Source organism: Malurus melanocephalus, unplaced genomic scaffold (assembly GCF_030028575.1).
Source record: "Malurus melanocephalus ecotype Western Australia unplaced genomic scaffold, MMel_1.1 scaffold_0, whole genome shotgun sequence".
In the NCBI taxonomy this organism is placed as follows: Eukaryota; Metazoa; Chordata; class Aves; order Passeriformes; family Maluridae; genus Malurus; species Malurus melanocephalus.
The window spans coordinates 6,554,798-6,569,708 of record NW_026623232.1 but is presented as its reverse complement, the minus strand read 5'-3'; the positions used below and the strand labels follow the sequence as shown (position 1 = coordinate 6,569,708).

The 14,911-nt window shown below is 43.9% G+C and overlaps 1 protein-coding gene across 3 annotated transcripts in view; it reads right to left on the bottom strand.

The window, feature by feature from the left end:
- Positions 1 to 14,911, bottom strand: part of ADCK1 (aarF domain containing kinase 1) — a 73,294-nt gene that overhangs the window by 38,314 nt on the left and 20,069 nt on the right. For all 3 annotated transcript variants that reach the window (XM_057380414.1, XM_057380500.1, XM_057380577.1), the window contains exon 4: positions 6,642 to 6,845. In XM_057380414.1, the coding sequence (XP_057236397.1) occupies positions 6,642 to 6,845 (204 nt within the window). The remainder of the gene's footprint in view (positions 1 to 6,641; positions 6,846 to 14,911) is intronic.

Sequence of the window (14,911 nt, the reverse complement as noted above, 5' to 3'; positions counted from 1 at the left end):
GGTTGCCCCGAGTCCATTAGTGATGTATGCACAGTGATGGACTTCACAGACCAGCTCAGCACAGCGTTACTGGAGATGGTGTTTTAAGACAGAACTGGGTTCACAAGCTACAGGAAACCTGGGTGTTCAGCAAAGCCTTTCTGCATCAGTCCACAGCCCCAAGCAATCACGAGAGGGACTATGCACTGTGCAACACATCAGTGCTTTTGGGCAGAGCACTCAACTACAAGACTGTGCAACACTGGAGGAAACAGGCATGTGTCCTGGCACCCTGGATKGGTTAGACAACACTGCCAGCCTGGGAAGAGGCTTTCTGGAGACAAAATTCTGCAGCATTATGACATGAAGACCTTGTGATCTAGCACAGTAAATTAATCTTCTCTAGAGCACCATATGRAGCTGGCTACAGAAAGTGGCTCATACTACCTTGGGAATAACTTGGATGCTCCAGGATATGCAGTGTAATACCCAACAGCCTATTGAAGCCTAGCTCCTTTCCCAAAAGGCTGAGCATTGCTTGAATCGTTCTGCAAATCAGAAATAAGCATATGTCTCGCCAGAGCTTAAAATGCTAATTGACAATTCCAGAAGGTAGGGAATGAAGTCCATCCTTCTCCGTGTCACTGGCACAGCAAAGGCTGCCATACTATACCAAGAATTCATAAAGAAATAGGAGTAAGAGTCTCTTCTATTCCCTCTGTTTCTCATAATCTCCTAACAGTTTGAGGACAGGGAAGTCTCTTGGACTGGGCATTAGCACCTTGCTGTGGTCTTGTTCTCTATCTTTCCCACGTCAATACACACGGGCACATGATTTTTGTCCTTCCCTGTCAAATGGCCATGTGGCATCACGCCAGATCATTGCTGTGACCATACTCCCAGGTACTTATGGGTACATTTTGACAACAGAAGACTAGTATTCATGTACCCAACCCAAAAAACACTCTGGGATCTTTGGGAGTGTCCTGGTTCCAACCAAGCCATGGCTGATTTTTTTGCAGTAGCCAAGAGGGGGTGTGGCCAGGACCCTAAAGTTATTTAGTACCACCTCATGCCATTGCCAGGGCAGGGGAAAGGGACTCTTTCTTCCAAGGAGAAGTGGGTACTTCTAATCAACTTAAAGTAGTGGACAGCACAGTCAGGTATTATTTATTGTCAGGGGCTTTCCATGTAAATTGTTTCTTTGTCTTATACCTTTTGTTATTAATATTGTTGCTGTTATTGTTTGTTTTCTTATCTCATTGCTGTTTCCAGCAAATTGCTCTTATCTCAACCCAAGATCTCTTCTCTTCTCTTCTTGAATTAAGACTAAACAGTATTTCAGGAATATGTTARAAGATATCTAAAAGGGTAGGAAAAAATCTAGGAGCTAYTGCCATGTATTAGCAATCTACAAGGCTACAAATATAAAAACGTATAAAAAGCTAAAAACCTTTAGGCATCTTTCTCCCCTTTAGAGACTTGACAAAAATTCTATATTGTCTAGTCTCTGCCACTTACATTTGACAAAGGGCAGTATTACCCACGGTTTTGCTCCGACAAGGAGTATCTTTTTCTTACTTGCACAGAACTGGTGCTCCACCAGGTACAACAGCAGGAATCCAAGACTGAATCCTCCAAAAATCACCGTGAAAATGTATTCTCCTTCACAAATCACAGCACAGGAGGTTCCTCTACCATATGTGCTTTGTTTATACATCACAGTCAAACTCTTGACGTATCTTGCCCTGCTGAATCAACAAGCTCCTGTATGGCTACAGGAATTTTCTTGCAAATGGCAAAACAGTACCTGGGCAACAGGTAAAAGCTGCAATTAACTGTGGATGGAAAGGATGGTCTCCTTGGAGGTGCTGGGTAATCAAGCAATTAGAAACTACTTCCCAACACCTGCAACTCCACAAAGCAGAGCTATTATGACATCCTTCCAAATAACTATCTTTCTGTCTATTTAAGCCCTTTATATGATTTTGCTGCAGCAGAGACAAGCCTTGACCTGTGGGCTCTGGTCAGCCCTTTCTTCCAGGTTTGAACAAAGCAAGCACTGTAAGCAAACTTTCAATCAGTGGTATGTTATCCCTATGAAGCCTGTTTTGCCTTGGCCTTCCTGAAGCACAGCAAACTCACCAGCAATGGCATAAGTATGTATGCAGATATGGATCCCTGCAGTCAGGATTTCTTGGGATCCGTCATTTAATAGAATCTGAGATTGCTCAGCTTCAGCCATTTCTACTCTTCTCTGCAACAGCTTCAACAACTGTTAGATGTGAAGGTAAGGGACACAGAGAGACTCTCACTCCCATGGCTGGTCGCATGCCCTACACCAGCCTGTCACCCCCCAATCAATGACAGCCTGGACACAGAGCACCCAGGCAGCCCCACCACACAAGCACCCTCTCAACCTGGGAAAGACCATGCTTGGGACCACACTGCCCTCTGTAGCAGGGGTGCTAACGTTATCCTCACCCTAATCCCCAACATCACCTCCAACCACACACAGGAGCAATGACTAGAGAACCTGCCTAACAGGAACCCACCAGAAAATTAGCAGGAACTGGGATAGGACAGAGTGACAGATGGGGAGGAAGAGAGTATCTCCCAACAAGGAAAATTACCTCCAACATGAGTTAAGGCCTGGGTAGAGTATGTAGCACACAAACATATCAAGACGGAGAATAAGATGTCTTAGGGAAAAGGTCAGTAAGTTCATTAAAAAATGCCAATATGTAAGGATGGGCTGGAAGCTGATGAGCAATGGGCTGTGAAAAGTGACATCCTGAAGTAAACAGGAGAGGTAATACAGTGGAGCTGAGTGAGTAGAGCCATGCTGTGGCTCACTGGGATGTGCAATATGAGGARGTATTTTGGACTAGAAAGCGGTAAAAGTGTGTATTGGCATAGACAGAAGTACACAGTGAAGCAAGGAGATGTCACAGTATCTAAACTCATTATCATTGTGCAGTAGCAGAGAACCTAGGCCCGTATTAAGGAATGCACTGGACAGTAGTGGAGCCAGGCAACAGAAAGGTACCAAGGATATTTGGAAGACTACAGTTGAAAAAGCTGCCAAATCCTGCAACCACTTCTTCCTATGACAAGGGAAGCTGTGAAATGCCCTTGATCATAACAGAGTGGCATCACTTYCAATACCCCTGTATCCTACAGCCACAAGACAGTCCTTTATAAAAAATCTGCCAGAGGGAGGAAATGTCCCTGATCATGGTGCTGTCAAAATTTCTTCCACCTTTTCTAGTTTCTAAGCACAAAGATTTTATGCTTTTAAGGTGCATCCACTCCAAAAGATTTCTTTTCCAGGGCCCCTCATCAGTCCCTCTCCCTAAATGTCTGGTGTCCACATTTCACCAGAAGATGCCTAGCTCTGCTCTGCATGCACTTTGTTGAGTAAGAGCACTTAGCTGAGCCAGCTGTCTCTCCTGTGTCATTAATAGTTCCGCAGAGAAAGAGCATACTCGGTTTGCTTTCAGTTTCCACGCTTGACACCCTTTCACTTTCAGAACCTTGTTCAACCAAGGAAGATAAAAATAGAGGTAGCAGAGACTCTTTCATTCATATCTTATCACCCATTCTTAGGAACACAGCTTTTCCCAACTGCCCTAAGGAATACACCCAGTCTGTGGTATCTCCAGTCTCCCCGGAAGATTCCTGCTCTGTGATCTTACTGGTGATTGTTTCCAGGAGTCACTGCAAAGATTTCGTTGTGCAGCCTCTCCCACTTGGTACTACTTGTGTTACCCTGCAAATCCTACCCTGCCTACCTCAACATCTTACATATAACACTCAAGCAAAGAATCACCTCTCATCATCGCTTATCCAGACCCCTGTGGCTGAGATAAGAAAGCCAGCATCTGCTCACTACTGATTATTTTTATGCCAATGATCCCTGATAGGTACACAGATTGCCCCTGGACTTAAAACAGGGTTRGACAGGACAACCCACTAGTAAGCATATATGATGCTTCTCCTTCTGTGTCAAATCAGCACACATGCCATTTGTCTTTACATCAGTCAGCTCATGCAGCAGAGCTACATGCTGCAGTTTCCAGTCCCCAGATATGATGCTGGCCTAGCATAGGAGATCCCTCATCAGCATGGTATCAAGCAAGTTTGTGTGGGGACAACATGGCTATATTGAACTGCCATAAATCCACCTCACAAATGCTCTATCTTTGCTTAAACATCAATCCCACTGGCATGGTTTCCATTTAAGCCAGTTTTCCCACAAAACATTTGTCAAACATCCAAGCATGTGATAAGATTCTCAGGAGTAGGTCACATCAGAAGTCAGGTTATTTCTAATTGACTGAAAATATGTTTCCATACATTGAAATTGGCTTTTTTTATTTTCCTGCCCTTTTGTAAGCTCTTGCCTAATTTGTTAGCTTGTCACATTCTTCTCTAGGTATCTTTGTATTCCCAGTTCCTCTTTCTCCCATTTGCTCTGCACTGATCCAGGCTGTATGTAATTACTTCTTGCGTACACTCAGGATTCATCTGAAGAGCTCTGCTCTTGGGCCTGATGGGAGAACTGGAAGTCTTACCACTGAATTCGAGAGCAGCAGGACTAGGCCTAAGCACCCTGGAGAGGTTCCCTCACCAYCATTTTCTCTTCTATTTGAATTCATCTGCAAGTTCTCAGGTGTGATGCTGGTCCCAGGGGAGAAAATTTCAGGATCCCTCTCTGTACTCCTCTCTGCCCTGACAAACCACCTTCCCTCTCTGCCACCTATATTTCAGCTAAGTATATCATATTTAAAATGTACTGAGGATACAGCTACACTGGAATCAAATTTATTCTTGAGGCAACCCTATTAAATCCTCTAGGCTCCAGCAAAGACAGCTTTGGTGCATTAGGTTACCAAACCCTTTCTGGTTTTAAATACCTTGATTTGGTATCTTGTAACTATTAACACAGGCGTTTACATCAGCTTCAATACTGCCCAGTTTTACAGAGTCATTTATTTTTATAGATTATTCTCTTCATTTATCTCTTTTATCATTGTTCCGTTTAGTTACCATTTCCTCTCCATCACTTTTTTCCCATTTCTACCTTTTCTGCCCTCCTTTCCTCTGTCTCTTTAAAATCAAATATTGCCCACCACAGCCCATGTGAAGGAAGTGAATGCTGTGAGGTAAGGCTGCTGTGGAGACTATTCRAGCTGCTTCACTGGGAATCAATCAGGCACGGAGCACTCGTCTAGCTCCCAAGCAGCACAAAGAAACCAGGGATTATCAATGGCAGGTGAACACGCACTTGAGAGAAAAGGTCCCACCTCTGGGCACCTACTTCAGCCTTTAAGAGATGCCACATAAACTGTGGCAGCGGGTAATTTAATGTGGGCTAACCTAGGGGTGGCTTTCTGCAGCTCCTGTGGAAGGGAGATTCCAGATGGAGAACCCATGGAGGCAGTGGCCTGAAGGAAGCAGCCAGCCTGCCCTGCTCCATCTATCCACTGAGCTATGAAACACAGCTGGTAACAGCCATGCTACAAGGATGCAGTACTGATAGAGGGAGCACATTGCAGGTTGGGGCTGACAGAAACCCTGCCATTAAACTATAAGGAAATATTAATGGTCACTCCTGGCTAGACAATATGTAGACCCTCTAACTACACACTGGTAGACTCACCCCATGCAAATCTGCCCGTAATACACCCTCTAGGTTCAGATACTTCACTTACCTCTTGCTTCCCCCATACCTCCTTACCACATAGTCAGACGAGCCAGAACAACCAAAACAGCCCCCAAAACCTCAATATATAAGAAAGAATAGATGTACACACTGCTTCCCTTCTTCAACCTTCTGTTTTCCTTCCCCTCACACACACTTTKTCTAGTATCACCTTTGCACACTGATGCCTCCTGACTCCCTCTTCCCATATCATTTGTAATCCTTGAAATCCCTCTCCTCAACTGGGCTGGAGTGTGAGGGGACACCTTGTAAAGAGCAAGACGCAAAGTAGCAGAACACCCTCTTTAATTTACTGTGTTACTTCCCTGAGATCTAATGAACACAATCACCTACCTACTGATCTCAGTGCTGTGGGCCGCTGAGGGTTAATGATGGCACCAACTCCTGGGCTACTGCGTTACCTGACTGCAGTACCAGAAGTGATTTATGCTATTATTTTCTTTGGGGGTTAATTAGGGGCTTGAGAAAGTAAAGGGCTGTCAGTGCTAGCTGGAATTGGTCTAGTGCAGCCAGGGGAGAGCAGTCATCCCTCACAGAGCTCTGCCAATATATCTTTGTCCTGAACATCAATATCTCCAGCTCCCACCCCTCAGTGTGGCAGACAGCCCTCCATCCTGATCTCCAGAAAGAAGCCTGTTAGTCTTGGCATACAGAGTACACAGCTCTGCCGAGTCCTGCTATTTCCATCTGGCACCTTTCATACCCTTACGCCTCTGCTATCTTCTCCTTACCAAAGCTTGCCAATAATGCCTATTGATGGAAAGGGAAAACTCACATRGCATTCTCCCAGAGGCAAGGGAGAGGTATCTCCCCTTGGTATCTCTTGTAACTSAGAAACAGCAGTTTCCCTTCCTCTAGCTGCTGTTCTCCTTCCTCTAGCTGACYAGGGCTTGCTGAGGCCTGAGAAGCCAACACAGGCTACGGCTGCCCCTACCTCTTTGCCCAGATCCTCACGAATAACTTGTTCAATCTCCTGCCTGGTGCTCTGTGGGGCCTGGCTGTGTAGCACCTTGAGGGTGCGGGTGTATTCCTCAGGCAGCAGGTAGTCCAGTGCTCCCAGGTGCTGTCCCACCTTGATGAACGTGCCTCGGTTGGAGCAGCACAACTCCCGGAGGCGCTCAGCAGAGCGCAGGTGCACCTGCAAAGAGACCAGAGCATCAGCCAAGCCCTTCTGCTGTCTGTTACATGCACATATCCAAATAAGCATATTTTTTGTCCAGTATTTTGTCCAGTATTTAAGCAGACCAAGGATTTCTTTTCTTGACTCTGGGCACCATCATCAAATGTGTCAGTTAAGTATTAAGAYTCTAGCTGGATTTGAAGGGTTTGAACCAGACCAGGACAAGATGCTCCAGAATATAAAGGGCATCAACACAAGTTTGTACAGGCACCATGATCAGTAACAGCACATCAGTTTTTGGCTCAACCTTTCACAGAATAAAAGGTGAACAACAGGGCAGCATTGGTTTGTCAGTGTGTTTCACCACTACAATGTACAGTTTGGGAACACTTGTCATAGACAAAAATCAGGACCACAACAATGATATTAGACTCRCAGCATGAGTGCAGTGAATTAAAATGAGAAGAAAACCAGAGATACCATCCCAGAAACTTCCAGGACGTTAGAAGAAGAGTCTGTTATAAATCTATTTGGCAGTGAAGAGGACAGTATGTGGGTAGTCCTTCATCTTCTCACCTCCCTCTGACACGCACAAGGGGAAAATTACATCACTCCAGTCCAGTCAGGTCTTGATCTAATTGCTTACATTGCCAACAAAGTCTGCAGTGACGGTGGTTTGAGCAACTAAGTACTAGAAGACTTGCCAGGTGTGCTCATGATGGCCCAAGCACAACTACCAAATGACAAAACCCATCACCAGCAACTTGCCTGGTCTGTATTTCAGCTCTTAAGGTTCATTTCGCTCCTCAAGAACAGAACAGCCACTACATCCTTCAGTGACAATGGTTTATTCTGCCTTTATTACTCTCACAAGAAAAGCCTCCAGCCAAGGACATAGCTATATTGAATAATATTTAATTAACTTCAAATAAGTTTACCCTGATACATTAATAAAATCTAAGCAAATCAATAACAAAAAATAACTGCGCACCCATCTCTTATTAATGCCTGACACCTATCTGCATGAAGGCTCCTAATTCCTCTGACTTCTGTGTCAGAAGCCATTGAAAGTCAAATCCTGTGTCTGCAGCCCTCATCTGCACAAGATCCTGTGGCAATGGACTCCACCAAAAGCCTTGAAGTACACAACAAGAAGGAACAATACGACAAACATTAGTGAACACCACATACACCCATGCCATTCAGTGGCTATCTCTGCTCTCTGTGCAAAGCAGTGCGATGTCACATCATGGGACAGGCTGAGTGTCTCACATTTGGGAGCGTGTCAGGGGCAGACTGAATGCTGAGCTGCATGTGTATGAAACACAGGCCTAGGGGAGTGTGAGGAGAAAGCCTAATGTGAAGTCTCACCCTCAGTGTGTGTGACTTGACAGTTTTGATGCACACATGCTCAAACAAACACGTGCACACACACACATGCACACACACACACATCTTCCTAGATGGCCACATAYGGGCAAGTGTAACTCGTGCTAGGTGAGCGAGCTTCCCCCAGCATATATTGCCAGCTCAAAAACACTCACACATATATAGGCAGCAAATAACGCCCATRAGCACATCTCAAGTATCGTGTATTATTCTCCTGCAGTTTACACAACAGCTTTGRAGCTCCTGCTGTAACAAGCCTCTGCCCTGGCTCTTTCCCTGCTCTCCTTCCTTGTGTGCAGCAAGGGCAAAAGCAAGCCAAAAGGGAACAAGGAAAGAAAGCTGTGACAGAAGGTGAGAGAGCAAGAAAAACAAGGAGTAATGGGATGAAAGAGAAAGGCAGTGGGAGAGGGGGAGCCAGAGCAGCAGGGTTTTTTTTGTCACAGCACTGGGAGTGCAGCCCATCACAGGGAAACAGCTTTTATGCAGCTCCACCAGTCAGCCTCTCCCCACTGCCTCCAGCTGTGGAGAAAAACCCCTGGCAGCAGGAGAGTGGTGGCAAGCCACCTCCTCTCAAGGTGTTGGGCAGCCATAGCGCCAAAGGCACCAACGGAAACAGAAATAAGGCTCTTTACAGATAAGTTCCTAAAAACCCAGCACTGAGCTCCCAGCACTGAGCTCAGGCCAGCACAGGGCCCTGCGAGCTCCTGTGCCCAGCAGGAGCCCATCAAATGACACCAGACTGCAGCATGAGGGCAGAGCAGCAGCAACCCAGGGCTGTATGCAGTGCTAGCTGTCAGGCCAGGCAGCCAGCTCAGGGTAGAGCTGCTGGCTCCAGTGCATTACCCACAACACGTGGATTGCCAAGAGAGATTTAAAAAACTGGATGCAAAACTCATGTAGCTAAAAATGCAACCGGTTATAGGCACACCTGCATACAGGGTGTATCTTCACATCAGTTACTGTTGAGAGGAGGTGGAAATAGCCCCTTTCCTCTAGCACAAGGTGAGAGGAAATTTTGGCCCTTCCAAATTTATATACACTGTTGAGAAGCTAGTTGGCCGCATGGATGCAGCAGTCCTGGCCAAGAGAGACAAGAGGATCCTTACAGAGGGCTCCAGGAACAAAACAGARCAAAACCCCCATGCCCAGCATCCTCCACAATGCTCTCACAAATGGCTTGGCTAAAATGCCTAAGAGATAGCTGCCCTGGCCGGCAGGTTGGACCAGGGAATTCCAGCTCCTGCATCTGCTAGAGAGACAAGATGACCAAGCAACTTGTCTCAGAAGTAAATCTGTAACCCTGCATCTTACAAAACGCCAGTCTGCATTAGAGGCAAAAGTACAGTGAGCATGAAGGATGGTGAATGCAGCTTCCATGTCTCTTTTCTTATCAACCAGATAAAGTCTTTTTAGCAGAAAAATTTCCTAATGCTCTCTATTATTTTCTTGKATCTCCCCAAGACAGGTCACAGTCCAGATGCAGCACTTGTTTCTCTGACAGACTACATACCCCTAATCATAGACAAAGTAAGAGCATCGTATTCCTTCTATGGCATCCAGTGATGGACCACAYTTCTGTTCTACCTTGAAGAAAATCCAAGGCAAATGGAAATCCCCAGATGGCTCAGAACTTTTCTTCAAGATATTGCTCTTTGTTGCACATTTKGAAGACTTTTCATCTGAGGAAAGAGCTGGGAACAACAGCTAGTTTTACAGATGTATGCATCACACCCCAGTGAGCACACTACAAAGCAAGGAAGCATTTCAARTACCAAAGAATATCAAGAGCAAGCTTCCATCAGAAAGCCCTTCAGATCACAAATGCTGTCTGACTGTATGCATGGCTCTTTCCTCAGCCCACATGGGCATCTCTTTCAATCTCAAACCCCTTCTTCAAATTTCAGCAAGACAAATTCTACAKTGGCCCACATGGCTATTAGACTCCTCTGGTTTACCTAAACCCTGGTTAGACTGGGATTGATACTGATTATTAAAACTATGAAAGTAACAAATCTGAGGTATGGAAAGGAGCCACCTCTGGGATGAAGCACATGCTGAGCAAGCAGGGCTGCAAAGGGATATTTTTTAATCTATGCTTTAAGTACAAGCAGACCTAGCTTCTCAAGTAATTTGGGTGCTTTTTTTTTAAAAAAAAAGGAGCCTTTACTCACACAGATATTGGMAAAGAACTGCCTGTCAGAACATCAGATGTACAGATATCATAAACTGGCAGATGCTAATCTGGTTTTAAAAATAAAGGAATTCATTTAGAAGAAAATAAATACTCAAGTTAAAATATACCTCGAGAGAACATCAGTATTTGATATCTGCTGACAAACTTCATGGTAAAAGTGCTCAGAAAGACCACTAAAGACAGCAAAGTAAATGGCGGAAGCAGCTCCTCACATGAAATCCCTCAGAAACCTGAGGGCATACTCTGCAGGACATACTCTCAGACAGCAAAATGTGAAATGAGGATTAGGACTGCAGTGAGAACAGTCTGCCCATCACTGCTTACAAAGGCCATACACTCTCCAAGACAGAATTTCAAGAGAGGTGCMTCCAGAAAACACCTGGAAAACTTCAATCATACAAAAATCAGAGATTAATTCAAAAAGTAGCTAARATGCTAATAACCATAATAAAAGGAAATAGCATATTAAAACTGTTAACTTCCAGAGGACTGAAAGGGAATAAATGTTACCCTATTTTTAAGAAAAATCCAGACTAATCTGAGAAATTATAGTCCTGCAAGCTTTAATTCTGTATCAACTAAATTAGTTGAGACAATAATTACAGAGAGTACTAAAAATCATCTAGCTAAATGTGATGTGACAGTAAAAAAGCCAACAGGGATTTGGAGGGGAAAAAACCCATTCTTCACCAGACCACTAAAATACTGTGAGCATGTTAACACAGTGACCAATAGAAAAGAGATAATAGAAAAGAGGTATTTATTGGGACTTGCAAGTGGCTTTCAGTAAATATCCTCACAAAGAGTGAAAAGAAAAGTCAGTAATTTTTGGAGATACAAGAATGTCACTTGCTCATTTTATCCCATCCCCAGCTCAGAAACCCAGCACTACAGACAGAAGCAACGGGAGGCTCTCCAATGAGGACACGGCTGCAACATTTAGTGGTGTTTTCACCAGTTTCATTTCARCCTTGTTCTCAGCATTTGTATACCACATGATCCTACAGAAGCCTTGTCTATCTTAGGACCTGAGTTCCTTGTTACTCCCAGGGAGGATGAACTAGCAGTGGAAAACTAAGAAACGATGAAARGGGGAAGAGGTCCAGGTAGTGCACAGAAGGCAGAAGGAGCTCTCTACCATAAATGGATTGACCTGCATTACTGTCAAAAACAAACAGCAGAATGAACCATWACATCTGTTCTTACACCGAGGTTTAATTTTCCTGCAAGTAGTCTGGCAAAGGAGAGAATAGTGCAGTGACAAAAATTCGATGAGATGTAACAGATATTATTTACCAGTGTGGAAAAATAAGCCCTGCCAAGKCCCTACCAAAGACAGGTGAAAAAGTAATACACCAGGAGATGTCACCCTCCACATAGCTGGTTATACATATTGGGAGGTGCAGTTTGTCCTCCCCACACACACTGCTGGGCTCTAAATTAACTGGAACCATCCAACACTTGCATCACATTGCTGTGGATTGTTCAGCCTGCTCAATGCACAGCATGAGTCAGGAAAACTCAAAAAAGAAGTTTGACTTGACGGTGATAAAAAAGGTGACTATGTTAAAATTATCAAAACACTATTGCATAAATTGAATGCACAACCCCTCCCTGRATTCTTGACATCCCATCACAAAAAAGAAGGTATAGAAATAAAAAAYATGGAAAGACAAGGGAAATATGGCCATGTCTTATAAAAGAGTCTATTAAAAAAGAGATTTGAAATGATAAGACACTATTTAGAGAGTTGATGCATAAGAGAGAAGAGTTGTATGCAATAATGAAAAAAWAGCTCCCATTCCTATGTCTAACTCTCATAAAACCACAAATAATAGGGCATTCCACAAAACAACGACCATTTTTAAGTTGGTTATTTTTTACAACYGATTTTGCACAACACAGCATTAACCAGTGGCACTCACTGTCAGAGGACAGAGAAGCCAAGAGCTTAATGGAATTCAGAAAGGCTTTAGATATTTATGAAAAAACAACCATACCTGATTTTATATGGAGCTTTTCATCTCTAAAAGTGCTTTTACAAAGCTCTTTACAAAACTCAGGATCGCTATTCCCCATTTTACAGACTCATAAGAACATTACAGGTAATAAAATGTCTAAAGGGCTTTAAACACTACTGCTCAAGGCATCAAGATAAAAATTACGCTATTGTCTGGTCACAATGAGAGATAGAATACAAACAGGGTACATCATTAAAATCTTCAAAGAACCTATTTGGTGTATCCAGCTCCCAAATTCTGGTTAAATCTTCTGTTGAGGTCAACCTGTTTCCATATTCACTAAATTACCTGCCGTTTGAAGGACTTGTGACATTGGTGATGGGTTCTTGTTTTCTTTCGACAGAACAACAGAACTGCTGCTTATGGTCTTTCACAGTAAGCCTTTGGGATGCTGGGAAGAAACTCGTGACACACAGAGGGTGGGAACATCCCAAGCATATATGCTGTCAGCCATCCTGGATGAGAATGTTCTTCCAGGAATGCCTGCAGTAGGAGACTGGACTGGAAGAGCCAGGCTGTTCTTTGGACTCCCTACAGAGGGAAAAGAGGACGTCATCACCTCTGTGGTGGGTATCCCCAAAACACAGTAAGTCAGGTAGGGAGAAAAGACAACAGAGAAGCTAGGAAAGGAATCTGGTCATAGTCCTTTTCTCTTCCACTCTTGATAATGACAAGGCCATAAGCATACAATTAGTAAAATTGAACAGATTTAGATAGCTGAGAAGAGCACAAACAGAGAGGAATGAAAAGATGTCCACCTCAATTTAACACAGTGAGAAACTGAAATCAATGGCCATGCCACAAGATCTGTAAAGGTGTTTGGGGAGGATACATATACTGGTGATGTAAATAGCATACTTGAGTGCTTTAAAAACAGCAATACAAAACGTAGAGCCCATTTCAGTGACAGTGTAGTTCTGTCTAAGGGGCCGTTATCTCCTCTTTCAACAAATCTGAATAAGCATACAGCAAGTATAAACTACTACAGCCTTGCAGCAGTCACTAACACTAGCAGCCTGGTAATCAAACTGACTGGCAGCAAGGATGCTGCAGGAAGACACACAGCTCTAAATGGAATTGTTATTGCCTGCTTTTTGTATTATCTTTCCTACTTACCTTTTACAAAAGCTCATTCCTAGGCACACTAGGAATATATCCCACTCAAATGCTTTCTTATACGAATACAAACTGAYCATTCTGCCAATGATGGATAGATCCATGCCTTTGGAATTGGAACAAGTCCTGGTGCAATGTACCTCATTACTTAGTAATTTGTTATTTAAGTTATGTATAACTTAGTAAGATCCTTCAGAAATTCTGGAACAGCAGTTGGTTGCCAGTGGGACAGAAAGGCAGTGAGAAAAAGAGCTTTATAGCTTGGAAAGGATTAAGAATGGAGATGATCCCCTGGACTAAGTCTAAGACAACTTCTTAGCTTCCCAGTTTCAAACAATGAAACAAGGAGACACACAACTAGCAGGATGGCCAGTAAACTCTGTACTGCATCAGACAGCTGAAATCTGGTGCTGGTGCTGTGGCCTTATATCAGCAGAGCTACACATAGCTGAAATTAAAGCAAGTGTATTTCGTGATTCGTGCAAAACTTCCCTGGACATGATAGCAGATTTTTCCAAACCTAGGTAAACACATTTTACGCTGAACCAATACACAAGCTCACACCCTCCAAGTCATCAGGACAATTTCACACAAAAGCAGACACAGATGYTGACATACCAGCTGTGCCACACATACTCCCAAATCTTCCTGCTAAAGCCCTGATTCACAACTTGGTTTGTGTAAGTGACTAAAGGCTGGCCTAACAACAAACCACTAGTGTCAGATGCCACTTGGTTYAGGAAACATTTTTACACTAGGCTGAGGTCCACCTCTTTGGCCAGCCACACCCAAGCTGCTCTGGAGAGGAGGCAGTGTTTCTCAACGGCAGGGCAGAGCACCAGCAGTCACCTTGCTGAACCCTGCCCTTGCTGGCTGTTGTATTCACAACCAGCACTGATAGCCTCCATGTGTTCCATCTTCATTTTACTCCAARCTCGGTCATTTGTGCTCTGATTATCTCTCATTACTGACGACCTTGCTGTAATGAGTTTTAATCTGCCTCGTATTAATTAGAAACATTTTCATTAGCCAGCTCAATTTTAGGTAAATAGCTAATAGAACCAACTGAGCTGCAATTAGTTATCTGTGGGGCAGTTCAGGATAAAAATCAGAAGAGAGCAGCTGTTTCCCCTCTAGACACCTTTGTGATATAATGCACTGTTCTGTGTAAGTCTCCTGAGCCAGGAAAACAAGGAGCACAGGGAAGGGCTGGTCAGAGACAAAGAGAAAATAACATGCTAAAATAACTGGGCTGTAGAGCTTCTGTGCCTACAGYAGTACCTGTACATTCTGTCCCAGTAAGAGCTCCAGATAAACTGCTGAATAAAGGATTCAGAGTTGRGTTCCCTACACCCATAGACTTT